This window comes from Phaenicophaeus curvirostris, unplaced genomic scaffold, assembly GCF_032191515.1.
Source record: "Phaenicophaeus curvirostris isolate KB17595 unplaced genomic scaffold, BPBGC_Pcur_1.0 scaffold_84, whole genome shotgun sequence".
Taxonomy (NCBI): Eukaryota; Metazoa; Chordata; class Aves; order Cuculiformes; family Cuculidae; genus Phaenicophaeus; species Phaenicophaeus curvirostris.
In genome coordinates this window covers 306,475-333,643 of record NW_027206706.1, presented here as the reverse complement: position 1 = coordinate 333,643, position 27,169 = coordinate 306,475, and the positions used below count along the sequence as shown (strand labels likewise).

At 59.9% G+C, this 27,169-nt stretch overlaps 3 protein-coding genes across 5 annotated transcripts in view; 1 reads left to right on the top strand and 2 right to left on the bottom strand.

The window, feature by feature from the left end:
• The window catches only part of LOC138734474 (uncharacterized), a 108,253-nt gene that overhangs the window by 70,631 nt on the left and 10,453 nt on the right, over positions 1 to 27,169 (bottom strand). The window lies entirely within an intron of this gene.
• On the bottom strand, positions 1,008 to 8,381 carry TACO1 (translational activator of cytochrome c oxidase I). Of its 2 annotated transcripts, none has more exons than XM_069882200.1 (6): positions 8,355 to 8,381; positions 5,864 to 6,264; positions 4,859 to 4,965; positions 4,630 to 4,763; positions 2,035 to 2,215; positions 1,008 to 1,330 (listed from the first exon to the last, which is right to left on the bottom strand). In XM_069882200.1, the coding sequence occupies exons 2-6, from the start codon at positions 6,258 to 6,260 to the stop codon at positions 1,130 to 1,132; spliced, it is 1,020 nt and encodes a 339-aa protein (XP_069738301.1). In that variant the 5' UTR covers positions 6,261 to 6,264; positions 8,355 to 8,381; the 3' UTR covers positions 1,008 to 1,129. The 2 variants fall into 2 exon arrangements, with proteins under 2 accessions (XP_069738301.1, XP_069738302.1); XM_069882201.1 differs by lacking the exon at positions 8,355 to 8,381 and adding an exon at positions 8,321 to 8,332.
• KAT8 (lysine acetyltransferase 8) lies at positions 8,424 to 25,216 on the top strand. Of its 2 annotated transcripts, none has more exons than XM_069882160.1 (11): positions 8,424 to 8,671; positions 12,680 to 12,754; positions 13,192 to 13,367; positions 15,830 to 15,883; positions 17,057 to 17,221; positions 18,284 to 18,373; positions 18,820 to 18,960; positions 19,884 to 19,977; positions 21,915 to 22,065; positions 24,053 to 24,185; positions 24,996 to 25,216. In XM_069882160.1, the coding sequence occupies exons 1-11, from the start codon at positions 8,428 to 8,430 to the stop codon at positions 25,110 to 25,112; spliced, it is 1,440 nt and encodes a 479-aa protein (XP_069738261.1). In that variant the 5' UTR covers positions 8,424 to 8,427; the 3' UTR covers positions 25,113 to 25,216. The 2 variants fall into 2 exon arrangements, with proteins under 2 accessions (XP_069738261.1, XP_069738262.1); XM_069882161.1 differs by having other exon boundaries at positions 24,031 to 24,185.

The window sequence follows — 27,169 nt, the reverse complement described above, 5'->3', positions numbered from 1 at the left end:
AGAGACCCCATAGAGACTCATGGAAACCCACAGAGACCCCACAGAGACCCCACAGAGACCCCACAGACCCCACAGAGACCCCACAGAGACCCCACAGAGACCCCACAGACCCCACAGACCCCACAGAGACCCCACAGACCCCATAGAGACCCCACAGACCCCACAGAGACCCCACAGACCCCACAGGGACCCCACAGGGACCCCACAGAGACCCCACAGACCCCATAGAGACCCCACAGACCCCATAGAGACCCCATAGAGACCCCACAGAGACCCCATAGAGACCCCACAGAGACCCCACAGAGACCCCATAGAGACCCCACAGAGACCCCACAGAGACCCCACAGACCCCACAGAGACCCCACAGACCCCACAGAGACCCCACAGAGACCCCACAGAGACCCCACAGACCCCACAGAGACCCCACAGAGACCCCACAGAGACCCCACAGACCCCACAGACCCCACAGAGACCCCACAGACCCCATAGAGACCCCATAGAGACCCCACAGAGACCCCATAGAGACCCCACAGACCCCACAGAGACCCCACAGACCCCACAGGGACCCCACAGGGACCCCACAGAGACCCCACAGACCCCATAGAGACCCCACAGACCCCATAGAGACCCCATAGAGACCCCACAGAGACCCCATAGAGACCCCACAGAGACCCCACAGAGACCCCATAGAGACCCCACAGAGACCCCACAGAGACCCCACAGACCCCACAGAGACCCCATAGAGACCCCAGAGACCCCACAGAGACCCCATAGAGACCCCACAGAGACCCCACAGAGACCCCACAGAGACCCCATAGAGACCCCACAGAGACCCCACAGACCCCATAGAGACCCCACAGACCCCATAGAGACTCAATCAAACCCATAGGGACCCCTAGAGACCCCTAGAGACCCTATAGGGACCCCCAGAGACCCCATAGAGACTCATTCAAACCCCTAGGGACCCCATAGGGACTCCTAGAAGCCCACAGACTGGTGGCCACCACGAAGGTCCAACCGGGTCCGGACTCGTCTTTATTGGTGGTTCAAACCCCCTCCAAGTGGGGGTCCAGGAGCTCGTTGAGGTTCTCCAAGCCCCCCCAAGCCGAGGGGGCCCCTCCCCAGGCTCCTACTGGATGTTGTGGTAGACGTGGAGGACGTCGGGGTGGTCGCTCAAGGCCTGGAGGAGGTTCTGGGCCAGGGCTCGGGTCTCCTCGGGCAGCTCCACCAGGTCCCGCGGGAAGAACTCGATGGACGAGGAGAGAGGACGGAGACCCGAGGCCTCCAGGCGCTCCCGGACCGAGCGAAGCGCCGAGGGCGAGCAGAGGAACTGGGGGGGGAGGCCGAGGGGGTCAACCAGGGCTTGGAGGGGGTCAAGGGATGGTCAAGGAGGGGTTGGAGGGGGTCAAGGAGGGGTTGGAGGGGGTCAAGGAGGGGTTGGAGGGGGTCAAGGAGGGTTGGAGGGGGTCATGGAGGGGTTGGAGGGGGTCAAGGAGGGGGTCAAGGAGGGTCGGAGGGGGTCAAGGAGGGTTGGAGGGGGTCAAGGAGGGGTTGGAGGGGGTCATGGAGGGTCGGAGGGGGTCAAGGAGGGGTCGGAGGGGGTCAAGGAGGGTTGGAGGGGGTCAAGGAGGGGTTGGAGGGGGTCAAGGAGGGTTGGAGGGGGTCATGGAGGGGGTCAAGGAGGGGTTGGAGGGGGTCATGGAGGGTTGGAGGGGGTCAAGGAGGGGTTGGAAGTGGTCAAGGAGGGGGTCAAGGAGGGTTGGAGGTGGTCAAGGAGGGTTGGAGGTGGTCAAGGAGGGGTTGGAGGGGGTCAAGGAGGGTTGGAGGGGGTCAAGGAGGGTTGGAGGGGGTCAAGGAGGGGTCGGAGGGGGTCATGGAGGGGTCGGAGGGGGTCATGGAGGGGTCAGAGGGGGTCAAGGAGGGTTGGAAGAGGTCAAGGAGGGTCGGAGGGGGTCAAGGAGGGGGTCAAGGAGGGTCGGAGGGGGTCAAGGAGAAGTTGGAAGGGGTCAAGGTGGCTCCAATCCCACCGCCCACCTTCAGCGCGGCCTCCTCCTCATCGTCGTCCTCGTCCTGGACGACGTCGTGGGCTCCGGCGTCCAGCGCGGCCTCCAGCGCGGCCTCCATGGTCAGCGGGCGGCCCCGGGCGTCGCGCGGCGCCACCGCCACCACCCCCTGCTCCTCGAAGCCGTGCCGCGCGCCCTCGGCCAGCGTCGCCCTGCGGCCACAAGGCCACAATTCTCAAATTCCATAATTCTACAATTCTCAAATTCCATAATTCTACAATTCTACAATTCTACAATTCTACAATTCCATAATTCTAAAATTCCATAATTCTAAAATTCCATAATTCTACAATTCCATAATTCCATAATTCTACAATTCCATAATTCTACAATTCCATAATTCTACAATTCTACAATTCTACAATTCCATAATTCTACAATTCTACAATTCTACAATTCCATAATTCTATAATTCTAAAATTCCATAATTCTAAAATTCCATAATTCTAAAATTCCATAATTCTAAAATTCCATAATTCTACAATTCCATAATTCTATAATTCTATAATTCTAAAATTCCATAATTCTATAATTCTACAGTTCTATAATTCTACAATTCCATAATTCTACAATTCCATAATTCTACAATTCTAGAATTCTACAATTCCATAATTCTATAATTCTAAAATTCCATAATTCTACAGTTCTATAATTCTACAATTCCATAATTCTACAATTCTATAATTCTACAATTCCATAATTCTAGAATTCTACAATTCCATAATTCTATAATTCTAAAATTCCATAATTCTATAGTTCTATAATTCTACAATTCTATAATTCTACAATTCTATAATTCTACAATTCCATAATTCTATAATTCTACAATTCCATAATTCTATAATTCTAAAATTCCATAATTCTACAGTTCTATAATTCTACAATTCTACAATTCTACAATTCCATAATTCTACAATTCCATAATTCTATAATTCTAAAATTCCATAATTCTACAGTTCTATAATTCTACAATTCCATAATTCTACAATTCCAAATTTCCATAATTCTACAATTCCATAATTCTATAATTCTACAATTCCATAATTCTACAATTCTACAATTCCATAATTCTAGAATTCTACTATTCTACAATTCCACAATTCTACAATTCCATAACTCTATAATTCTACAATTCTAAAATTCCATAATTCTACAGTTCTATAATTCTACAATACTGTAATTCTACAATTCCATAATTCTACAATTCCATAATTCTACAATACTGTAATTCTATAACTCTACAATTCTATAATTTCATGTTTCTATAATTTTATAATTCCATGATTCTACAGTTCCATGATTCTATAATTCTATGATCCTATAATTTGATAAACCTATAATTATATAATTTTATAATTATTAAATTTTATAATTCTATAACCTTTTAATTCTATCATTTTACAACTCTATTACCCTAAAGTTCTCAAATTTTATAATTAATTTTTTATAATATTATTATTTAATAACTTTATAGTTCATATTTTATAAATTTAATAACTTATAATTATTTTTATAATTTTATAATTTGATACTTAATTATAAAAATAATTCATTCTATAAACATAATTTAATTATAAACTTTTATAATTCTATAACCTTATAATTCTATGATCCTATAATTCTAAAATTTTACAATTCCATCATTTTTTAATTCCATAATTTTATAATTCCATCATTTTTAATTCCATAATTTTATAATTCCATAATTTTTTAATTCCATAATTTTTTAATTCCATAATTTTTTTAATTCCATCATTTTTTATGTCATAATTTTTTAGTGCTATAATTTTTAATGCCATCATTTTATAATTCCATAATTTTTAAATTCCTTAATTTTGTAATTCCGTAATTTTTCAATGCTGTAATTTTATAATGCTATAATTTTTTAATTCCATAATTTTTTAACTCTATAATTTCTTAATTCTATAATTTAATAATTCCATAATTTTATAACACCATAATTTTTTAATGCCATAATTTTTTAATGCCATAATTTTTTAATGCCATAATTTTTTAATGCCATAATTTTATAATTCTAAAATTTTCTAATTCCATAATTTCCTAATTCCATAATTTTCTAATTCCATAATTTCATAATTCCATAATTTTTTAATTCCATAATTTTTTAATTCTGTAATTTTTTAATTCCGTAATTTCTTAATTCCGTAATTTCTTAATTCCGTAATTTCTTAATTCCGTAATTTCTTAATTCTAAAATTTTATAATTCCCTCATTTTTTTACCCCCTAATTTCTCAATTCTAAAATTTTCTAATTCCATAATTTCCTAATTCCATAATTTCCTAATTCCATAATTCCATAATTCTAAAATTTTTTAATTCCATAATTTTTTAATTCCATAATTTTTTAATTCCATAATTTCTTAATCCTAAAATTTTATAATTCCATAATTTTTTAATTCCATCATTTCTTAATTCTAAAATTTTCTAATTCCCTCATTTTTTTACCCCCTAATTTCTCCATTCTAAAATTTTCGAATTCCCCAATTTCTTAATTCCATATTTTTCTAATTCCCTAATTTTACGGAATGGTACGGTCCCCGCGGACCCGTGGCGGGCGAGGAGGCCGCGCAGGTGCTGGTGGCTCCTCCGGGCGTTGTCGGTGAGGACCTGGAGGACGATGGCGGCTCCCCCCGGCCCTCGGGCCTCCAGGAGAAGCCGCGTCCCGGGCTCCGAACGCTCCTGGGGGCGGGAAGCGGGGGTCAGCGGGGGGGGGGGGGGGGCGCGAGGAAGGCCCTCGAGGTGGTGGGGGACGTCGGGGACCCGAGGGGACCCACCGAGCCGTGGATGGCGGCGGCGATGGTGGCCTTGGGCATGTGGCTGGCGCGGCACTGCTCCACCACCTGGGCCAAGGCCGCGTTGAGGGCCGGGTCCGGGCCACCCGCTGCGGGGACGGAGAGAGACACGGCGCGTGGAGGGCCTCCAGGGGGGCTGGAGAACCTCCAGGGGTCCTGGAAGCTCAAGAGATCCTGGAGAACCTCAAGAGATCCTCAAGAACCTAAAAGGGTCTTGGAGAACCTCAAGGGATCTTGGAGAACCTCAAGAGGTCATGGAACCTCAAGGGGTCTTGGAGAACCTCAAGGGATCCTGGAAGCTCAAGAGATCCTGGAGAACCTCAAGAGATCCTCAAGAACCTCAAAGGGTCTTGGAGAACCTCAAGGGATCTTGGAGAACCTCAAGGGATCTTGGAGAACCTCAAGAGGTCATGGAACCTCAAGGGGTCTTGGAGAACCTCAAGGGATCCTGGAAGCTCAAGAGATCCTGGAGAACCTCAAGAGATCCTCAAGAACCTAAAAGGGTCTTGGAGAACCTCAAGAGTTCCTGGAGAAACTCAAGGGATCTTGGAGAACCTCAAGAGTTCCTGGAGAACCTCAAAGGATCTTGGAAAACCTCAAGAGTTCCTGGAGAAACTCAAGGGATCTTGGAGAACCTCAAGAGTTCCTGGAAGCTCAAGGGATCTTGGAGAACCTAAAAGGGTCTTGGAGAACCTCAAGGGATCCTGGAACCTCAAGGGATCCTGGAGAAACTCAAGGGATCTTGGAGAACCTCAAGAGTTCCTGGAGAACCTCAAGGGATCTTGGAGAACCCCAAGAGTTCCTGGAGAAACTCAAGAGATCTGGGGAGATGCCCTGATGGCCCTGAAGCCCCATGGTTGGTGTCCTCATGGCTTGGTGGCCCCATGGCTTGGTCCCCATGGCCCTGAAGCCCCTGGTGGCCCCCTGGCTTGGTCCCCATGGCCCTGGTGGCCCCGGTGGCCCCGTGGCCGGTGTCCCCGTGCGTACCGCGGGCGGCGAGGCGCAGCATGGCCGCCAGGCGCTGGAAGCGGTGGCTGCGGGCGGCGTCCCGAGGTCCCTTGACGTTCCGCACCTTGGACCAGCGGTTGTGGCCGGCGCAGGCCCGAGGGCAACCGTGCAGCCCCCGATGGGCCACCAGGAGCCCCCCAGGGGCCACCAGGAGTCCCCCATGGGCCACCTGGAAGCCCCCATGGGCCACCAGGAGCCCCCCAGGGGCCACCTGGAGCTTCTGAGGGACCATCAAGAGCCCCTGAGAAGCCACCAGGAGGTCCTGGGGGGCCACCTGGAGCCTCCGATGGGCCACCAGGAGCCTTTGATGGGCCACCAGGAGGTCCCGGGTGGCCACCGAGAGCCCCCGGCGGGCAAGCGGCCCCGCGGCCGCCATCGCCCTGCGGAGCAAGGAGAAGGGGACCTATAGGAGCCCATAGAGGCCTATAGGGACCTATAGAGACCCCATAGGAATGTATAGGAACCCATAGAGACCCCATAGGAACGTATAGGAACCCATAGGGAGCCATAGGAACCCATAGAGACCCCATAGGAACGTATAGGGACCCATATAGACCCATAGGAATGTATAGGAACCCATAGAGACCCCATAGAGACCCCATAGGAACGTATAGGGACCCATAGGGAGCCATAGGAACCCATAGAGACCCCATAGGAACGTATAGGGACCCATATAGACCCATAGGAACGTATAGGAACCCATAGAGACCCCATAGGAATGTATCGTGACCCATAGGGGGCCATAGGAACCCATAGAGACCCCATAGAGACCTATAGGGACCCATAGAGACCCCATAGGAACATATAGGAACCCATAGAGACCCCATAGAGACCTATAAGAACCCACAGAGACCCTATAGGAACGTATAGGAGCCCATAGAAACCCATAGAGACCTATAGAGACCCATAGAGACCCCATAGGAACATATAGGAGCCCACAGACACCCATAGAGACCTATAGGGACCCCATAGGAACATATAGGAGCCCATAGAGACCTATAGGGACCTATAGAGACCCCATAGGAACATATAGGAGCCCACAGAGACCCATAAAGACCCCACAGGAACGTATAGGGACCCATAGGGGCCCCATTGAGATCCATAAGGACCCCTCTGACCCATAGCAGCCCCTCAGCCCCATAGGGACCCCATAGAGACCCCCCCCTGACCCATAGCAACCCCATAGGGACCCATAGAGACCCCCTGCCCCATAGGGACCCCATAGGGACCCCACAGAGACCCCCCCAGTCCCATCGGGACCCGCCCCCCCGCCCCATAGAGACCCCCCCCCGCCCCATAGGGACCCCCGAGCCCCATAGAGACCCCCCACAGCCCCATAGAGACCCCCTCGGACCTATAGAGACCCCCGAGCCCCATAGAGACCCCCCCCAGCCCCATAGGGACCCCCTTGGACCTATAGAGACCCCCCCAGCCCCATGGGGACCCCCGAGCCCCATAGAGACCCCCCCTGCCCCATAGGGACCCCCGAGCCCCATAGAGACCCCCCACAGCCCCATAGGGACCCCCTCGGACCTATAGAGACCCCCCCAGCCCCATGGGGACCCCCGAGCCCCATAGAGGCCCCCCACAGCCCCATAGAGACCCCCTCGGACCTATAGGGACCCCCGAGCCCCATAGAGACCCCCCCCAGCCCCATAGGGACCTCCTCGGACCTATAGAGACCCCCCCAGCCCCATAGGGACCCCCGAGCCCCATAGAGACCCCCCCTGCCCCATAGAGACCCCCCCCAGCCCCATAGGGACCCCCGAGCCCCATAGAGACCCCCCACAGCCCCATAGAGACCCTCTCGGGCCTATAGAGACCCCCGAGCCCCATAGAGACCCCCCACAGCCCCATAGGGACCCCCCTGCCCCATAGGGACCCCCCCCAGCCCCATAGGGACCCCCGAGCCCCATAGAGACCCCCCACAGCCCCATAGAGACCCCCCACAGCCCCATAGAGACCCCCCACAGCCCCATAGGGACCCTCTCGGACCTATAGAGACCCCCGAGCCCCATAGAGACCCCCCACAGCCCCATAGGGACCCCCCCGCCCCATAGAGACCCCCCCCCCCAGCCCCATAGGGACCCCCGAGCCCCATAGAGACCCCCCACAGCCCCATAGAGACCCCCCCAGCCCCATAGGGACCCCCGAGCCCCATAGGGACCCCCGAGCCCCATAGGGACCCCCCCCAGCCCCATAGAGACCCCCTCGGACCTATAGAGACCCCCCCAGCCCCATAGGGACCCCCGAGCCCCATAGGGACCCCCCCCAGCCCCATAGAGACCCCCTCGGACCTATAGAGACCCCCCCAGCCCCATAGGGACCCCCGAGCCCCATAGGGACCCCCCCCAGCCCCATAGAGACCCCCTCGGACCTATAGAGACCCCCGAGCCCCATAGGGACCCCCCCAGCCCCATAGGGACCCCCTCTGACCTATAGGGACCCCCCCCCGCGCGCGCCTCTTTACCGCTCCGCCCCCCGCCGCCGCTTCCGGTCGTCGCGCCGGTTCTGACGTCACTTCCGGCGCGCGGGCGCGGGCCATGGCGGAGGCGGCGGGAGGGCTCGGGCCGGTCCCGGAGGCGGCGGGAGGGCCCGGGGGGGGCGGCGGCGGCGCCTCCTCCGCCTCCTCCAACTCCTCCTCCTCCTCCTCCTCCTCGGGGCCGGCGGCAGCGCAGCCCCCGCCCCCCGCGGCCCCGGCCCCCCCCGCCCCGCCGCCCCGCGAGGCCGAGGTGGCCGTGGAGATCGGGGAGACCTACCTGTGCCGGAGGGGGGACGGCAGCTGGCGTGAGCGGCACTGGGAGGGACTGGGAGGGGACTGGGGGGCACTGGGAGGGACTGGGAGTGAGAGCGAGAGGGGCTGGGGGGCACTGGGAGAGCTGGGAAGGGGACTGGGTGGGACTGGGGGGCACTGGGAGAGCTGGGAAGGGGACTGGGTGGGACTGGGGGGCACTGGGAGAGCTGGGAAGGGGACTGGGGGGACTGGAAGGGACTGGGAGACACTGGGAGTGAGACTGAGAGGGACTGAGGGGCACTGGGAGAGCTGGGAAGGGGACTGGGGGGCACTGGGAGGGACTGGGAATGAGACTGGGAGGGACTGGGGGGCACTGGGAGAGCTGGGAAGGGGACTGGGAGGGACTGGGAGAGTTGGGAATGAGACTCGGGGGGACTGGGAGAGCTGGGAATGAGACTAGGAGGGACTGGGGGTGACTGGGAGGGACTGGGGGGGCACTGGAAGAGCTGGGAAGGGGACTGGGAGGGACTGGGGATGACTGGGAGAGACTGGGAGGGACTGGGGGGGCACTGGGAGAGCTGGGAAGGGGACTGGGAGGGACTGGAAGGGACTGGGAGACACTGGGAGTGAGACTGAGAGGGACTGGGGGGCACTGGGAGAGTTGGGAAGGGGACTGGGGGGCACTGGGAGGGACTGGGAATGAGAGTGAGAGGGACTGGGGGGCACTGGGAGAGCTGGGAAGGGGACTGGGTGGGACTGGGGGGCACTGGGAGGGACTGGGAATGAGAGTGAGAGGGACTGGGGGGCACTGGGAGAGTTAGGAAGGGGACTGGGAGGGACTGGGAATGAGAGTGAGAGGGACTGGGAGTGAGACTGGGAGGGACTGGGAGTGAGACTGGGAGGGACTGGGGGGCACTGGGAGAGCTGGGAAGGGGACTGGGAGGGACTGGGAGAGCTGGGAATGAGACTGGGAGGGACTGGGGGTGACTGGGAGGGACTGGGGGGGCACTGGGAGAGCTGGGAAGGGGACTGGGAGGGACTGGGGATGACTGGGAGGGACTGGGGGGGCACTGGGAGAGCTGGGAAGGGGACTGGGGGGCACTGGGAGAGCTGGGAAGGGGACTGGGAGGGACTGGGGGGCACTGGGAATGAGACTGAGAGGGACTGGGGGGCACTGGGAGAGCTGGGAAGGGGACTGGGAGGGACTGGGAGAGCTGGGAATGACACTGGGAGGGACTGGGGGGGCACTGGGAGAGCTGGGAAGGGGACTGGGTGGGACTGGGGGGCACTGGGAGGGACTGGGAATGAGAGTGAGAGGGACTGGGGGGCACTGGGAGGGTTAGGAAGGGGACTGGGAGGGACTGGGAATGAGAGTGAGAGGGACTGGGGGGCACTGGGAGGGACTGGGAGTGAGACTGGGAGGGACTGGGGGGGCACTGGGAGGGACTGGGAGTGAGACTGGGAGGGACTGGGGGGGCACTGGGAGAGCTGGGAAGGGGACTGGGAGGGACTGGGGGGCACTGGGAGAGCTGGGAAGGGGACTGGGGGGACTGGAAGGGACTGGGAGACACTGGGAGTGAGACTGAGAGGGACTGAGGGGCACTGGGAGAGTTGGGAAGGGGACTGGGGGGCACTGGGAGGGACTGGGAATGAGACTGGGAGGGACTGGGGGGCACTGGGAGAGCTGGGAAGGGGACTGGGAGGGACTGGGAGAGTTGGGAATGAGACTCGGGGGGACTGGGAGAGCTGGGAATGAGACTAGGAGGGACTGGGGGTGACTGGGAGGGACTGGGGGGGCACTGGAAGAGCTGGGAAGGGGACTGGGAGGGACTGGGGATGACTGGGAGAGACTGGGAGGGACTGGGGGGGCACTGGGAGAGCTGGGAAGGGGACTGGGAGGGACTGGAAGGGACTGGGAGACACTGGGAGTGAGACTGAGAGGGACTGGGGGGCACTGGGAGAGTTGGGAAGGGGACTGGGGGGCACTGGGAGGGACTGGGAATGAGAGTGAGAGGGACTGGGGGGCACTGGGAGAGCTGGGAAGGGGACTGGGTGGGACTGGGGGGCACTGGGAGGGACTGGGAATGAGAGTGAGAGGGACTGGGGGGCACTGGGAGAGTTAGGAAGGGGACTGGGAGGGACTGGGAATGAGAGTGAGAGGGACTGGGAGTGAGACTGGGAGGGACTGGGAGTGAGACTGGGAGGGACTGGGGGGCACTGGGAGAGCTGGGAAGGGGACTGGGAGGGACTGGGAGAGCTGGGAATGAGACTGGGAGGGACTGGGGGTGACTGGGAGGGACTGGGGGGGCACTGGGAGAGCTGGGAAGGGGACTGGGAGGGACTGGGGATGACTGGGAGGGACTGGGGGGGCACTGGGAGAGCTGGGAAGGGGACTGGGGGGCACTGGGAGAGCTGGGAAGGGGACTGGGAGGGACTGGGGGGCACTGGGAATGAGACTGAGAGGGACTGGGGGGCACTGGGAGAGCTGGGAAGGGGACTGGGAGGGACTGGGAGAGCTGGGAATGACACTGGGAGGGACTGGGGGGGCACTGGGAGAGCTGGGAAGGGGACTGGGTGGGACTGGGGGGCACTGGGAGGGACTGGGAATGAGAGTGAGAGGGACTGGGGGGCACTGGGAGGGTTAGGAAGGGGACTGGGAGGGACTGGGAATGAGAGTGAGAGGGACTGGGGGGCACTGGGAGGGACTGGGAGTGAGACTGGGAGGGACTGGGGGGGCACTGGGAGGGACTGGGAGTGAGACTGGGAGGGACTGGGGGGGCACTGGGAGAGCTGGGAAGGGGACTGGGAGGGACTGGGAGAGCTGGGAATGACACTGGGAGGGACTGGGGGGGCACTGGGAGAGCTGGGAAGGGGACTGGGTGGGACTGGGGGGCACTGGGAGGGACTGGGAATGAGAGTGAGAGGGACTGGGGGGCACTGGGAGGGTTAGGAAGGGGACTGGGAGGGACTGGGAATGAGAGTGAGAGGGACTGGGGGGCACTGGGAGGGACTGGGAGTGAGACTGGGAGGGACTGGGGGGGCACTGGGAGGGACTGGGAGTGAGACTGGGAGGGACTGGGGGGGCACTGGGAGAGCTGGGAAGGGGACTGGGAGGGACTGGGGGGCACTGGGAGAGCTGGGAAGGGGACTGGGGGGACTGGAAGGGACTGGGAGACACTGGGAGTGAGACTGAGAGGGACTGAGGGGCACTGGGAGAGTTGGGAAGGGGACTGGGGGGCACTGGGAGGGACTGGGAATGAGACTGGGAGGGACTGGGGGGCACTGGGAGAGCTGGGAAGGGGACTGGGAGGGACTGGGAGAGTTGGGAATGAGACTCGGGGGGACTGGGAGAGCTGGGAATGAGACTAGGAGGGACTGGGGGTGACTGGGAGGGACTGGGGGGGCACTGGAAGAGCTGGGAAGGGGACTGGGAGGGACTGGGGATGACTGGGAGAGACTGGGAGGGACTGGGGGGGCACTGGGAGAGCTGGGAAGGGGGCTGGGAGGGACTGGGAGAGCTGGGAATGAGACTGGGAGGGACTGGGAGAGCTGGGAATGAGACTGGGAGGGACTGGGGGGGCACTGGGAGAGCTGGGAAGGGGACTGGGTGGGACTGGGGGGCACTGGGAGAGCTGGGAAGGGGACTGGGTGGGACTGGGGATGACTGGGGGGGCACTGGGAGAGCTGGGAAGGGGACTGGGAGGGACTGGGGGGGCACTGGGAGAGCTGGGAAGGGGACTGGGAGAGCTGGGAAGGAGACTGGGAGGGACTGGGGATGACTGGGAGTGAGACTGGGAGGGACTAGGGGGCACTGGGAGAGCTGGGAATGAGACTGGGAGAGACTGGGAGGGACTGGGGGGGCACTGGGAGAGCTGGGAAGGGGACTGGGGGGGACTGGGAGGCACTGGGAGGGACTGGGAGGCGACTGGGACCAGTATGGATCTCATCCAACTGGAGCTGACGGAGCTGTGGGGCGACTGGGACTGGGGGCACTGGGAGGGGGTGACTGGGGGCACTGGGAGGGGATGACTGGGAGCACTGGTCCTAACTGGAGCCCCCAGACTCGGCCGAGGTGATCCAGTCGCGGCTGAACGAGCAGGAGGGGCGCGAGGAGTTCTACGTCCACTACGTGGGCTGTGAGTACTGGGATGAACTGGGATAAACTGGGAGGCGCTGGGGGGGCACTGGGGGGGGGTGTAGGACCCTCCCAGTTTGATCCCAGTGCTCCCAGTTAGCTGATGGCTGGAGGACTGGGATGGGTTGGGGCTGAGCAAGCACTGCTGAAGCTCTCAGGAGGGATCGGAGGGGACTGGGATGGACTGGGATGGACTGGGAGGCACTGGGGGGCACTGGTGGGGGGGTGTAGGACCCTCCCAGTTTGATCCCAGTGCTCCCAGTTAACAGGTGGCTGGGAAACTGGGTGGACTGGGATGGGCTCATGCTGAGTGATGATTGAATGAGGAGTTAGGAGGGATTGGAGGGAGCTGGGACGGACTGGGATGAACTGGTGGGGGGTGGTGGGGGGGGCTAGGGGGTGGCGTGGCCCTTCCCAGTTTGATCCCAGTGCTCCCAGTTAACCGCCGGCTGGACGAGTGGGTGGACCGGAACCGGCTGGCGCTGAGCAAGACGCTGAAGGAGGCCGTGCAGAAGAGCTCCGAGCAGTTCCTGGCCGAGCTGGGCGAGCAGCCCGAGCGCAAGATCACCCGCAACCAGAAACGCAAACACGATGAGATCAACCACGTCCAGAAGGTGCGCCGAGCCACTGGGACGGACTGGGAGCCACTGGGAGGGGAGGGGGGGGCGCTGGGGGGAGCTGGGAGGGGAGTGGGGGGCGCTGGGAGGGGCTGGGAGGGGAGTGGGGGGAGCTGGGAGGAGCTGGGAGGGGAGTGGGGGGCGCTGGGAGGAGCTGGGAGGGGAGTGGGAGGGGCTGGGAGGGGAGTAGGGGGCACTGGGAGCAACTGGGAGGGGAGTGGGGGGCGCTGGGAGGGGAGTGGGGGGCACTGGGAGGGACTGGGAAGGGGTTGGGAGGGGAGTAGGGGGGCACTGGGAGGGACTGGGAGGGGAGTAGGGGGCACTGGGAGCAACTGGGAGGGGAGTAGGGGGCACTGGGAGCAACTGGGAGGGGAGTAGGGGGCACTGGGAGGGGAGTGGGGGGCACTGGGAGCCACTGGGAGGGGAGGGGAGGAGGGGGCACTGGGAGCAACTGGGAGGGGAGTAGAGGGCACTGGGAGGGGAGTAGGGGGCACTGGGAGCCACTGGGAGGGGAGTAGGGGGCACTGGGAGCAACTGGGAGGGGAGTAGGGGGCACTGGGAGCCACTGGGAGGGGAGTAGGGGGCACTGGGAGGGGAGTGGGGGACACTGGGAGCAACTGGGAGGGGAGTAGGGGGCACTGGGAGCCACTGGGAGGGGAGTAGGGGGCACTGGGAGGGGAGTGGGGGGCACTGGGAGCAACTGGGAGGGGAGTAGGGGGCACTGGGAGCCACTGGGAGGGGAGTAGGGGGCACTGGGAGCAACTGGGAGGGGAGTAGGGGGCACTGGGAGGGGAGTGGGGGGCACTGGGAGCCACTGGGAGGGGAGTAGGGGGCACTGGGAGGGGAGTGGGGGGCACTGGGAGCCACTGGGAGGGGAGTAGGGGGCACTGGGAGCCACTGGGAGGGGAGTAGGGGGCACTGGGAGGGGAGTGGGGGGCACTGGGAGCAACTGGGAGGGGAGTAGGGGGTGCTAGGACGGGAGTGGGAGGGGCTGGGAGGGGGTAAGAGGGCACTGGGAATGGGTAGGGAGGGACTGGGATAGACTGGGAGCGACTGGGAGGGGAGTAGGGGGCACTGGGAGGGGAGTGGGGGGCACTGGGAGGGGAGTAGGGGGAGCTGGGAGGGGTTGGGAGGGGGTAAGAGAGCACTGGGAATGGGTAGGGAGGGACTGGGATAGACTGGGAGCGACTGGGAGGGGAGTAGGGGGCACTGGGAGCCACTGGGAGGGGAGTGGGGGGCACTGGGAGGGGAGTGGGGGGCACTGGGAGCCACTGGGAGGGGAGTGGGGGGCACTGGGAGCCACTGGGAGGGGAGTAGGGGGCACTGGGAGGGGAGTGGGGGGCACTGGGAGCCACTGGGAGGGGAGTAGGGGGCACTGGGAGGGGAGTGGGGGGCACTGGGAGCAACTGGGAGGGGAGTAGGGGGTGCTAGGACGGGAGTGGGAGGGGCTGGGAGGGGGTAAGAGGGCACTGGGAATGGGTAGGGAGGGACTGGGATAGACTGGGAGCGACTGGGAGGGGAGTAGGGGGCACTGGGAGGGGAGTGGGGGGCACTGGGAGGGGAGTGGGGGGCACTGGGAGCAACTGGGAGGGGAGTAGGGGGCACTGGGAGGGGAGTAGGGGGCACTGGGAGGGGAGTGGGGGGCACTGGGAGCAACTGGGAGGGGAGTAGGGGGCACTGGGAGCAACTGGGAGGGGAGTAGGGGGCACTGGGAGCAACTGGGAGGGGAGTAGGGGGCACTGGGAGGGGAGTGGGGGGCACTGGGAGGGGAGTGGGGGGCACTGGGAGCCACTGGGAGGGGAGTAGGGGGCACTGGGAGCCACTGGGAGGGGAGTAGGGGGCACTGGGAGGGGAGTGGGGGGCACTGGGAGCAACTGGGAGGGGAGTAGGGGGCACTGGGAGCCACTGGGAGGGGAGTAGGGGGCACTGGGAGGGGAGTGGGGGGCACTGGGAGCAACTGGGAGGGGAGTAGGGGGCACTGGGAGCAACTGGGAGGGGAGTAGGGGGCACTGGGAGCCACTGGGAGGGGAGTAGGGGGCACTGGGAGGGGAGTGGGGGGCACTGGGAGCAACTGGGAGGGGAGTAGGGGGCACTGGGAGCAACTGGGAGGGGAGTAGGGGGCACTGGGAGGGGAGTGGGGGGCACTGGGAGCAACTGGGAGGGGAGTAGGGGGCACTGGGAGGGACTGGGAGGGGGAATGGGGGGACTGGGAAGGGATAAGAAGGGACTGGGAAGGGGTAGGAAGGGACTGGGACAAACTGGGAGGGGAGCGGGTGTTACTGGGAGGGACTGGGATGAACTGGGAAGGGATCGGGGGGGACTGGGAGTTACTGGGAGGGACTGGGAGCAACTGGGAGCAAATGAGGGGCCAACTGGGGGGGAAGTGGGGTGAACTGGGAGGGAAATGGGGTGTTACTGGTCCATACTGGTCCTTACTGGGGGGTCCTGGGGCCCCGCAGACCTACGCGGAGATGGATCCCACCACGGCGGCTCTGGAGAAGGAGCACGAGGCGGTGAGGGACCTTCCGGGGGGTCCCCGAGGGGTCCCCAAAGTCTTGGGGGGGTCCTCAAGGGGGTCCCCAAAGCTCTAGGGGGTCCTCAAGGGGGACCCCAAAGGTCTAGAGGGTCCTCAAGGGGGTCCTCAAAGTCCTAGAGGGTCCTCAAGGGGGTCCTCAAAGTCCTAGAGGGTCCTCAAGGGGGTCCCCAAAGGTCCAGGAGGGTCCTCAAGGTGGTCGCCAAAGCTCTAGGAGGGTCCTCAAGGGGGTCCCCAAAAGTCCAAGGGGTCGTCTTGAGGTCTTGGTGATGTCCTTGAAGTCCAGGAGGGTTCCCCAAGTTCCTAGGGGGGGTCCCCAATATCGGGAGGAGGCTCCTTTAAGTTCCTGGGAGGGATCCCCAAGTTCCTAGGGGGGTTCCTTGAACTTCTGAGAAGGTCCCTGAGCTGCTGAGGAGGTTCCTTGAGGTCCTGGTGGGGTCCCCAAGTTCTATGGGGGGTCCCCAATATCTGGAGGAGGTTCCTTGAAGTTCCTAGGGAGGTTCCTCAAGTTCTTAGGGGGGTTCCTTGAGCTCCTGAGAAGCTCCCTGAGCTCCCGAGGAGGTTCCTTGAGGTCCTGGTGAGGTCCCCGAGATCCTGGGGAGCTCCCCAAGTTCCTAGGGGGGGGTCCCCAATATCTGGAGGGGATTCCTTGAAGTTCCTGATGAGGTTCCTCAAGTTCCTAGGGAGGTTTCTCAAGTTCCTAGGGGGGTTCCTTGAGCTCCTGAGAAGGTCCCTGAGCTCCTGAGGAGGTTTCTTGAGGTCCTGGTGCGGTCCTCAAGTTCTATGGGGGGTCCCCAATATCTGGAGGGGATTCCTTGAAGTTCCTAGGGAGGTTCCTCAAGTTCCTAGGGGGGTTCCTCGAGCTCCTGAGAAGCTCCCTGAGCTCCCGAGGAGGTTCCTTGAGGTCCTGGTGAGGTCCCCGAGATCCTGGGGAGCTCCCCAAGTTCCTAGGGGGGGTCCCCAATATCTGGAGGGGGTTCCTTGAAGTTCCTAGGGAGGTTCCTCAAGTTCTTAAGGGGTTCCTCGAGCTCCTGAGAAGGTCTCTGAGCTCCTGAGAAGCTCCCTGAGCTCCCGAGGAGGTTCCTTGAGGTCCCGGGGGGGTCCCCGAGGTCCCGGGGTGCCCCCCGACCCCCCCTTTGCCGTGTCCCCCAAGATCACGAAGGTGAAGTACGTGGACAAGATCCACATTGGTCACTTTGAGATCGACGCGTGGTACTTCTCGCCCTTCCCCGAGGACTACGGGAAGCAGCCCAAGCTCTGGATCTGCGAGTACTGCCTCAAGTACATGAAGTACGAGCGCACCTACCGCCTCCACCTGGTGAGGGACTGGGGACACTGGGAGCACTGGGAGGGGTGGGACTGGGAGCACTGGGAATGATGGAACGGGGGGCACTGGGAGCACTGGGAGCACTGGGAACAATGGAACTGGGGGCACTGGGAGCACTGGGAGGACTGGGAGCACTGGGAATGATGGAACTGGGGGCACTGGGAGCACTGGGAGCACTGGGAGCACTGGGAACGATGGAACTGGGGGCACTGGGAGCACTGGGAGGGGTGGGACTGGGAGCACTGGGAACGATGGAACTGGGAGCACTGGGAGCACTGGGAATGATGGGACTGGGGGCACTGGGAGCACTGGGAGCACTGGGAATGATGGAACTGGGGGAACTGGGAGCACTGGGAGGGGTGGGACTGGGAGCACTGGGAACAATGGAACTGGGGGCACTGGGGGCACTGGGAGCACTGGGAGGGGTGGGACTGGGGGAACTGGGGGCACTGGGAGCACTGGGAACAATGGAACTGGGGGAACTGGGAGCACTGGGAACGATGGAACTGGGGGCACTGGGAGCACTGGGAGGGGTGGGACTGGGAGCACTGGGAGGGGTGGGACTGGGAGCACTGGGAGGGGTGGGACTGGGAGCACTGGGAGCACTGGGAATGATGGGACTGGGGGAACTGGGAGCACTGGGAGGGGTGGGACTGGGAGCACTGGGAACGATGGAACTGGGAGCACTGGGAGCACTGGGAACGATGGAACTGGGAGCACTGGGAGCACTGGGAGCGCTGGGAGGGCTGGGAACGATGGAACTGGGGGAACTGGGAGCACTGGGAGGGGTGGGACTGGGAGCACTGGGAGCACTGGGAGCACTGGGAGCACTGGGAACGATGGAACTGGGGGCACTGGGAGCACTGGGAGGGGTGGGACTGGGAGCACTGGGAGCACTGGGAGGGGTGGCACTGGGAGCACTGGGACTGGGGCAACTGGAGCAACTGGGAGTAGTGGATCTGGAGGAACTGGGGCAACTGGGAATGCTGGGACTGGGGCCACTGGTTCCACTGGGACTGGTGGAACTGGTGGAACTGGTGTAACTGGTTTCAGGCCCAGTGCCAGTGGCGGCAGCCGCCGGGCCGCGAGATTTACCGCAAGAACAACATCTCGGTCTACGAAGTGGACGGCAAAGACCACAAGGTGAGGTCGGAACCTTCTAGAACCTTCCGGAATGGAGCCGGAACCTTCCGGAACCTTCCGGAATGGGGCTGGAATGGAGCCGGAATGGGCCGGAACCTTCCGGAATGGGGCTGGAATGGAGCCGGAACGTGCCGGAACCTTCCAGAATGGGGCTGGAATGGGCTGGAATGGAGCCGGAATGGGCCGGAACCTTCCGGAATGGGGCTGGAACCTTCTGGAATGGAGCCAGAATGTGCCGGAACCTTCTGGAATGGGGTGGAATGGAGCCGGAACATGCCGGAACCTTCTGGAATGGGGCTGGAATAGGCTGGAATGGAACCGGAACATGCCGGAACCTTCCGGAACGTGCCGGAACTTTCCGGAATGGAGCCGGAACGGGCCGGAACACGCCGGAACACGCGTTTTCACGCGTGTTCCGGCGTGTTCCGGCGCGTTCCGGCTCCCAGATCTATTGCCAGAACCTTTGCCTGTTGGCCAAGCTCTTCCTGGACCACAAGACTCTCTATTTCGACGTCGAGCCCTTCGTCTTCTACCTTCTCACCGAGGTCGATCGCCACGGCGCCCACATCGTCGGCTACTTCTCCAAGGTCCGTCCGTCTGTCCCCTCCCTGTGTCCGTCTGTCCCCTCTCCGGGTCCGTCTGTCCCTCCTGGGTCTGTTTGTCCCCTCCCCGTGTCCCTCTGTCCCCTCCTGTGTCCCCTCCCTGTGTCCATCTGTCCCCTCCCGTGTCTCTCTGTCCCCTCTGGCTCTGTTTGTCCCTTCCCTGTGTCCATCTGTCCCTTCCCCGTGTCCGTCTGTCCCTCCTGTATCCCCTCCCTGTGTCTGTCTGTCCCCCCTGGGTCTGTTTGTCACCTCCCTGTGTCCTTCCCGTGTCCCCCTGTCCCCTCACCCGTGTCCGTGTGTCCTTCCCGTGTCCCCGTGTCCCCTTGCACGTGTCCGTGTGTCCTTCCCGTGTCCCCGTGTCCCCCTCACCCATGTCCGTGTGTCCTTCCCGTGTCCCCGTGTCCCCTCACCCGTGTCCGTGTGTCCTTCCTGTGTCCCCGTGTCCCCTTGCACGTGTCCGTGTGTCCTTCCCATGTCCCCCTGTCCCCTCACCCGTGTCCGTGTGTCCTACCCGTGTCCGTGTGTCCCCCCCCCATGTCCGTGTGTCCTTCCCATGTCCCCGTGTCCCCTCACCCGTGTCCGTGTGTCCTTCCTGTGTCCCCCTGTCCCTCTCACACGTGTCTGTGTGTCCCCACGTCCCCTCCCCGTGTCCGTATGTCCCTCCCAGTGTCCCTCCCGTGTCCCTCCCCGTGTCCGTGTGTCCTTCCTATGTCCCCTCACCCATGTCCGTGTGTCCTTCCCGTGTCCCCGTGTCCCCTTGCACGTGTCCGTGTGTCCTTCCCGTGTCCCCGTGTCCCCTCACCCGTGTCCATGTGTCCTTCCCGTGTCCGTGTGTCCCCCCCCCCGTGTCCGTGTGTCCTTCCCGTGTCCGTGTGTCCGGCTCAGGGCCGTGTGTCCGTCTTTCCCAGGAGAAGGAGTCCCCGGACGGGAACAACGTGGCGTGTATCCTCACGCTGCCGCCGTACCAGCGCCGCGGCTACGGGAAGTTCCTCATCGCCTTCAGTGAGTCGGGGCCCCGCACCCCGTTTTGGGGTCCCAGCTCCCCTTTTTGGGGTCCCAGCTCCCCTTTTTGGGGTCCCAGCTCCCATTTTTGATCTCAAACCCCCTATTTATGACCTCAAATCCTCCCTTTTTGGCCTCAAAAGCTCCTTTTTGGGGTCCCAGCTCCCATTTTTGGCCGCGAACCCCCTTTTTGATCTCAAAACCCCCTTTTTGGGGTCCCAGCTCCCATTTTTGGCCTCAAAAACCCCCTTTTTGACCTCAAACCCCCCTTTCTGACCTCAAACCCCCATTTTTGGGGTCCCAGCTCCCATTTTTGGCCTCAAATCCCCCTTTTTGACCTCAAAACCCCCGTTTTTGGGATCCCAGCTTGCATTTTTTGGCCTCGAACCCCCCCGTTTTGGGGTCCCAGCTCCCCTTTTTTGGCCTCGAACCCCCCTTTTTGACCTCAAAACCCCCTATTGTGGGGTCCCAGCTCCCCTTTTTGGCCTCGAACCCTCCTTTTTGGCCTCAAACCCCCTTTTTTGGGGTCCCAGCTCCCCTTTTTGGCCTCAAAACCCCATTTTTGGGGTCCTGGCTCCCATTTTGGTCTCAAAACCTCTATTTTTGGCCTCAAAACCCCCTTTTTGGGGTCCCCACTCCCCTTTTTTACCTCAAAACCCCCATTTTTGGGGTCCCAGCTCTACTTCTTGGCCTCGAACCCCCCTTTTTGGGGTCCCAGCTCCCCTTTTTGGCCTCAAAACCCCCTTTTTGGGGTCCCAGCTCCCATTTTTGGCCTCGAACCCCACCTTTTTGGCCTCAAACTCCCCCTTTTTGGCCTCAAACCCCCATTTTTGGGGCCCCAGCTCCCATTTTTGGTCTCAAACCCCCCCTTTTTGGGGTCCCAGCTCCCATTTTGGTCTCAAAAGCTCTATTTTTGGCCTCAAACCCCCCCTTTTGGGGTCCCCGCTCCCCTTTTATATCCTTAAAAACCCCATTTTTGGGGTCCCAGCTCCCCTTTTTGGCCTCAAACCCCCATTTTTGGGGTTCCAGCTCCCCTTTTTGGCCTCGAACCCCTCCTTTTTGACCTTAAAACCCCCCTTTGGCCTCAAATCCTCCTTTTTGATCTCAAAAACCCCCTTTTTGGGGTCCCAGCTCCCCTTTTTGGTCTCAAACCCCCCCTTTTTGGGGTCCTGGCTCCCATTTTGGTCTCAAAACCTCTATTTTTGGCCTCAAAACCCCCTTTTTGGGGTCCCCGCTCCCCTTTTTTACCTCAAAACCCCCCTTTTTGGGGTCCCAGCTCCCCTTTTTGGCCTCAAACACCCCTTTTTGACCTCAAAACCCCCTTTTTGGGGTCCCAGCTCCCCTTTTTGGCCTCGAACCCCCCCTTTTTGACCTCAAACCCCCCATTTTTGGGGTCCCAGCTCCCCTTTTTGGTCTCAAACCCCCCCCTTTTTGTGGTCCCAGCTCCCCTTTTTGGCCTCAAAGCCCCCTTTTTGGGGTCCCAACTCCCCATTTTTGGTCTCAACCCCCCCCTTTTTGGGGTCCCAGCTCCCTTTTTTGGTCTCCAACCCCCATTTTTGGGGTCCCAGCTCCCTTTTTTGATCTCAAACCCCCCCTTTTTGGCCTCAAATCCCCCATTTTGACCTCAACCCCCCCCCTTCTTGGCCTCAACTCCGTGGTTTTGGGGTGCCCCGTGTGGTTTTCGGGGTAACACTTGGGGTTTTGGGGCAACCTGTGGGGTTTTGGGGTGCCCCGAGTGGCTTTCGGGGTGCCCCGCGTGGTTTTGAGGTGCCCCGCGTGGTTTTTGGGGCGCCCCGTGTGGTTTTCGGGGTAACACTTGGGGTTTCGGGGTGCCCAGCGTGGGTTTTGGGGTGCCCCATGGGGTTTTCGGGGTAACACTTGGGGTGTTGGGGCGCCCCGTGAGGTTTTGGGGTGAGCCGTGTGGTTTCGGGGCGCAGGCTACGAGCTGTCGAAGCTGGAGGCGACCGTGGGGTCCCCCGAGAAGCCGCTCTCGGACCTGGGCAAGCTGAGTTACCGCAGCTACTGGAGCTGGGTCCTGCTCGAGATCCTGCGCGACTTCCGCGGGACCCTCTCCATCAAGGACCTCAGGTGGGACCCCAGGAGCCCCCCAGTAACACCAGTAGCCCCCCAGTAACACCAGGGACCCCCCCAGTAACACCAGGGACCCCCCCAGCAGCCCCAGGAACCCCCCAGTGCTCCCAGTAGCCCCACGTCCCGGGTCCTCCTGGAGCTCCTGCAGGGCTCCTGGGGCCCCTTCTCCAGCGAGGACCTCGTGGAGCCTCCCAGTGCCCCCAGTTCCCCTCCCAGTGCCCCCAGTTCCCCTCCCAGCGGCTCCCAGTGCCCCCAGTTCCCCTCCCAGTGCCCCCAGTTCCCCTCCCAGCGGCTCCCAGTGCCCCCAGCTCCCCTCCCAGTGCCCCCAGTTCCCCTCCCAGCACCCCCAGCTCCCCTCCCAGTGGCTCCCAGTGCCCCCAGCTCCCCTCCCAGCAGCTCCCAGCACCCCCAGTTCCCCTCCCAGTGCGTCCCAGTGCCCCCTACTCCCCTCCCAGTGGCTCCCAGTGCCCCCAGCTCCCCTCCCAGCAGCTCCCAGCACCCCCAGTTCCCCTCCCAGCAGCTCCCAGTGCCCCCTACTCCCCTCCCAGTGGCTCCCAGTGCCCCCAGCTCCCCTCCCAGCAGCTCCCAGCACCCCCAGTTCCCCTCCCAGCAGCTCCCAGTGCCCCCTACTCCCCTCCCAGTGGCTCCCAGTGCCCCCAGCTCCCCTCCCAGCAGCTCCCAGCACCCCCAGTTCCCCTCCCAGTGCGTCCCAGTGCCCCCAGCCCCCCTCCCAGTGCTCCCAGTTCCCCTCCCAGTGCCCCCAGTTCCCCTCCCAGTGCCCCCAGCCCCCCCCAGTGCCTCCCAGTGCCCTCAGTTCCCCTCCCAGTGCCCCCAGCTCCCCTCCCAGTGCCCCCAGTTCCCCTCCCAGTGCCCCCAGCTCCCCTCCCAGCAGCTCCCAGCACCCCCAGTTCCCCTCCCAGTGCGTCCCAGTGCCCCCAGTTCCCCTCCCAGTGCCCCCAGCTCCCCTCCCAGCAGCTCCCAGCACCCCCAGTTCCCCTCCCAGTGGCTCCCAGTGCCCCCAGCCCCCCTCCCAGTGCCCCCAGTTCCCCTCCCAGTGCCCCCAGTTCCCCTCCCAGTGCCCCCAGCTCCCCTCCCAGCACCCCCAGCCCCCCCCCAGTGCCCCCAGCTCCCCTCCCAGTCCCTCCCAGTGTCCCCAGTTCCCCTCCCAGTGTCCCCAGCTCCCCTCCCAGTGCCCCCAGCCCCCCCCCAGTGCCCCCAGCTCCCCTCCCAGTCCCTCCCAGTGTCCCCAGCTCCCCTCCCAGCACCCCCAGTTCCCCTCCCAGCGCCCCCTACTCCCCTCCCAGTTGCTCCCAGTGCCCCCAGTTCCCCTCCCAGTGCCCCCAGTTCCCCTCCCAGTGGCTCCCAGTGCCCCCAGCTCCCCTCCCAGCACCCCCAGTTCCCCTCCCAGTGCCCCCAGTTCCCCTCCCAGTGCCCCCAGCTCCCCTCCCAGTGCCCCCAGCTCCCCTCCCAGTGGCTCCCAGCGCCCCCAGTTCCCCTCCCAGCGCCCCCAGTTCCCCTCCCAGCGCCCCCAGTTCCCCTCCCAGCGCCCCCAGTTCCCCTCCCAGTGGCTCCCAGTGCCCCCAGCTCCCCTCCCAGTGCCCCCAGCTCCCCTCCCAGCGGCTCCCAGCACCCCCAGCTCCCCTCCCAGCACCCCCAGCTCCCCTCCCAGCACCCCCAGCCCCCCCCCAGCCCCCCCAGCCCCCCCCCAGTGCCCCTCCCAGTGCCCCCAGTTCCCCTCCCAGTGCCCCCAGCTCCCCTCCCAGTGCTCCCAGTGCCCCCAGCTCCTCTCCCAGTGCTCCCAGTGCCCCCAGCTCCCCTCCCAGTGCCCCCAGCTCCCCTCCCAGCGCCCCCAGCCCCCTCCCAGCGCCCCCAGTTCCCCTCCCAGCGCCCCCAGCCCCCCTCCCAGCACCCCCAGCCCCCCCCCAGTGCCCCCAGCCCCCCCAGTAAGGCCGGTGGGTGCAGCCAGATGACGAGCATCACGCAGAGCGACATCATCAGCACGCTGCAGTCCCTCAACATGGTCAAGTACTGGAAGGGGCAGCACGTCATCTGCGTCACCCCCCGCCTCGTCGAGGAGCATCTGCGCAGCGCCCAGTACAAGCGGCCGCCCATCACCGGTGAGCCTAACGAGGGCCTCGTCAGCCCCGCGCGCTAACGAGGGGGGCCTTCGCTCTGGGCCCGAACGATGGTTCATTCACCCTGGTCCCTAAGGATGGTGACGTTCGCTCTGGGCCCTAACAATGGTTCGTTCGCTCTGGGCCCTAACGATGGTTCGTTCACCCTGGTCCCTAACGATGGTTCGTTCACTTTGGGCCCTAACGATGGTTTATTAACCCTGGTCCCTAACGATGCCGTTAACCCTGGTCCCTAACGATGGTGACGTTCACTCTGGGCCCTAACGATGGTTCGTTCACCCTGGGCCCTAACAATGTCATTAACCCTGGTCCCTAACGATGGTTCGTTCACCCTGGGTCCTAACGATGTCGTTAACCCTGGTCCCTAACGATGGTTTGTTCACCCTGGGCCCTAACAATGGTTCGTTCACTCTGGGCCCTAACGATGTCGTTAACCCTGGTCCCTAACGATGGTTTGTTCACCCTGGTCCCTAACGATGTCATTAACCCTGGTCCCTAACGATGGTTCGTTCACTCTGGGCCCTAACGATGGTTTATTAGCCCTGATCCCTAACGATGCCGTTAACCCTAGTCCCTAACGATGGTTTATTAACCCTGATCCCTAACGATGTCGTTAACCCTGGTCCCTAACGATGGTTTGTTCACTCTGGCCCCTAACGATGGTTTATTAGCCCTGGTCCCTAACGATGGTTCGTTAACCCTGGGCCCTAACGATGGTTTATTAACCCTGATCCCTAACGATGCCGTTAACCCTGGGCCCTAACGATGCCGTTAACCCTTTCCTCCCCGCAGTCGACTCCATCTGCCTGCGCTGGGCGCCCCCGAAGCACAAACCGGCCAAGGTGGCCAAGAAGTGACAGCGCCGGCCCCCCCCCCCGGATTCGGTGGCCACCAGCCCCGATTCAGTAGCCACCAACCCAATTCGGTAGCCACCAGCCCCAATTTGGTGGCCACCACCCCCTTTTCTGCGTCTTCGAGTTCCCCTGTTACCACAAAGGCTTTTTTTTTTGGTTGCCACGCGTGTGTTTTCGGTTGCCACGAGCCCTTTCCGGTAGCCACAAAGTCCCGGTTGGTTGCCACGAGTGTATTTCTAGTAGCCACAATCCATTTGCCGTTGCCACAACGTCTCGTTTGGTCGCCGCGAGTGGTTTTTTCAGTAGCCACGGGTGTGTTTTCAGTAGCCACGGTCCATTCTCCGTAGCCAGGAGCACCTTTTTGGTTGCCGCGACCCCGTTTTGGTTGCCACGAGTGTATTTTCAGTTGCCACGATCCGTTTCCAGTAGCCAAGAGCCACATTTTCAGTAGCCACGCTCTGGTTTGAGTTGCCACAAGCCCATTTTTGGTGGCCACAATCAATTTCCAGTAGCCACGAGCCATATTTCCACTAGCCGTGCTCTGCTTCAGGTTGCCATGAGTGTATTTTTGGTTGCCAGGATCCATTTTCAGTAGCCACAAGCCTATTTTAGGTTGCCACACTCCATTTTCAGTAGCCACAAGCCTATTTTTGGTTGCCAGGATCCATTTTCAGTAGCCACAAGCCTATTTTAGGTTGCCACACTCCATTTTCAGTAGCCAGAAGCCAATTTTTGGTAGCCACGCTCCATTTTCAATTGCCAGAAGCCAATTTTTGGTAGCCACGCTCCATTTTCGGTTGCCAGAAGCCAATTTTCAGTAGCCACGCTCCGTTTTTGGTAGCCACACTCCATTTTTGGCTGCCAGAAGCCAATTTTTGGTAGCCACGCTCCATTTTCGGTTGCCAGAAGCCAATTTTCAGTAGCCATGCTCCGTTTTTGGTAGCCACACTCCATTTTTGGCTGCCAGAAGCCAATTTTTGGTAGCCACGCTCCATTTTTGGTTGCCAGAAGCCAATTTTAGGTTGCCACGCTCCATTTTCAGTTGCCAGAACCCTATTTTCAGTAGCCACGCTCCGGTTTTGGTTGCCAGAAGCCAATTTTCCGTAGCCACGCTCCATTTTCGGTTGCCAGAAGCCAATTTTTGGTAGCCACGCTCCATTTTCGGTTGCCAGAAGCCAATTTTTGGTAGCCACACTCCATTTTTGGTTGCCAGAAGCCAATTTTAGGTTGCCACACTCCATTTTCAGTTGCCAGAAGCCAATTTTCAGTAGCCACGCTCCATTTTTGGTTGCCAGAAGCCAATTTTAGGTTGCCACGCTCCATTTTCAGTTGCCAGAACCCTATTTTCAGTAGCCACGCTCCGGTTTTGGTTGCCAGAAGCCAATTTTCCGTAGCCACGCTCCATTTTCGGTTGCCAGAAGCCAATTTTTGGTAGCCACGCTCCATTTTCGGTTGCCAGAAGCCAATTTTTGGTAGCCACACTCCATTTTTGGTTGCCAGAAGCCAATTTTAGGTTGCCACACTCCATTTTCAGTTGCCAGAAGCCAATTTTCAGTAGCCACGCTCCGGTTTTGGTTGCCAGAAGCCAATTTTTGGTAGCCACGCTCCATTTTCAGTAGCCAGAAGCCAATTTTCCGTAGCCACGCTCCATTTTCGGTTGCCAGAAGCCAATTTTCAGTAGCCACACTCCATTTTCAGTAGCCAGAAGCCAATTTTCAGTAGCCACGCTCCGTTTTCAGTAGCCAGAAGCCAATTTTCAGTAGCCACGCTCTATTTTCAGTTGCCAGAATCCAATTTTTGGTAGCCACACTCCATTTTTGGTTGCCAGAAGCCAATTTTCCGTAGCCACACTCCGTTTTCAGTTGCCAGAAGCCAATTTTCAGTAGCCACGCTCCGGTTTTGGTTGCCAGAAGCCAATTTTCAGTAGCCACGCTCCGTTTTCAGTAGCCAGAAGCCCGTTTCGGGTCGCCCCGAGGCCTGTTTTCGGTAGCCACCTCTCCGCTTTCAGTAGCCGCGGGCCAGCAGCACCCCCAGCAGCAGCAGGGGGCCGGCGGGGGGGGTGCCGGGGGCCGCCCCGTGGGGCGGGTTGGGGGGCAGGGGCCTCGGCCAGGC

Coding starts and splice junctions, on each gene's coding strand:
- TACO1 (XM_069882200.1), bottom strand. CDS start 6,260: ATGGCGGCCGCGGGGCCGCTTGCCCGCCGGGGGCTCTCGGTGGCCACC. Junction 4,764..4,858: donor CCGCCGCCATCCACGGCTCG/GTGGGTCCCCTC, acceptor TCCCGCCCCCAG/GAGCGTTCGGAGCCCGGGAC. Junction 1,331..2,034: donor AGGAGGAGGCCGCGCTGAAG/GTGGGCGGTGGG, acceptor CTCCCCCCCCAG/TTCCTCTGCTCGCCCTCGGC.
- KAT8 (XM_069882160.1), top strand. CDS start 8,428: ATGGCGGAGGCGGCGGGAGGGCTCGGGCCGGTCCCGGAGGCGGCGGGA. Junction 15,884..17,056: donor TGGAGAAGGAGCACGAGGCG/GTGAGGGACCTT, acceptor GTGTCCCCCAAG/ATCACGAAGGTGAAGTACGT. Junction 22,066..24,052: donor CTCTCCATCAAGGACCTCAG/GTGGGACCCCAG, acceptor AGCATCACGCAG/AGCGACATCATCAGCACGCT.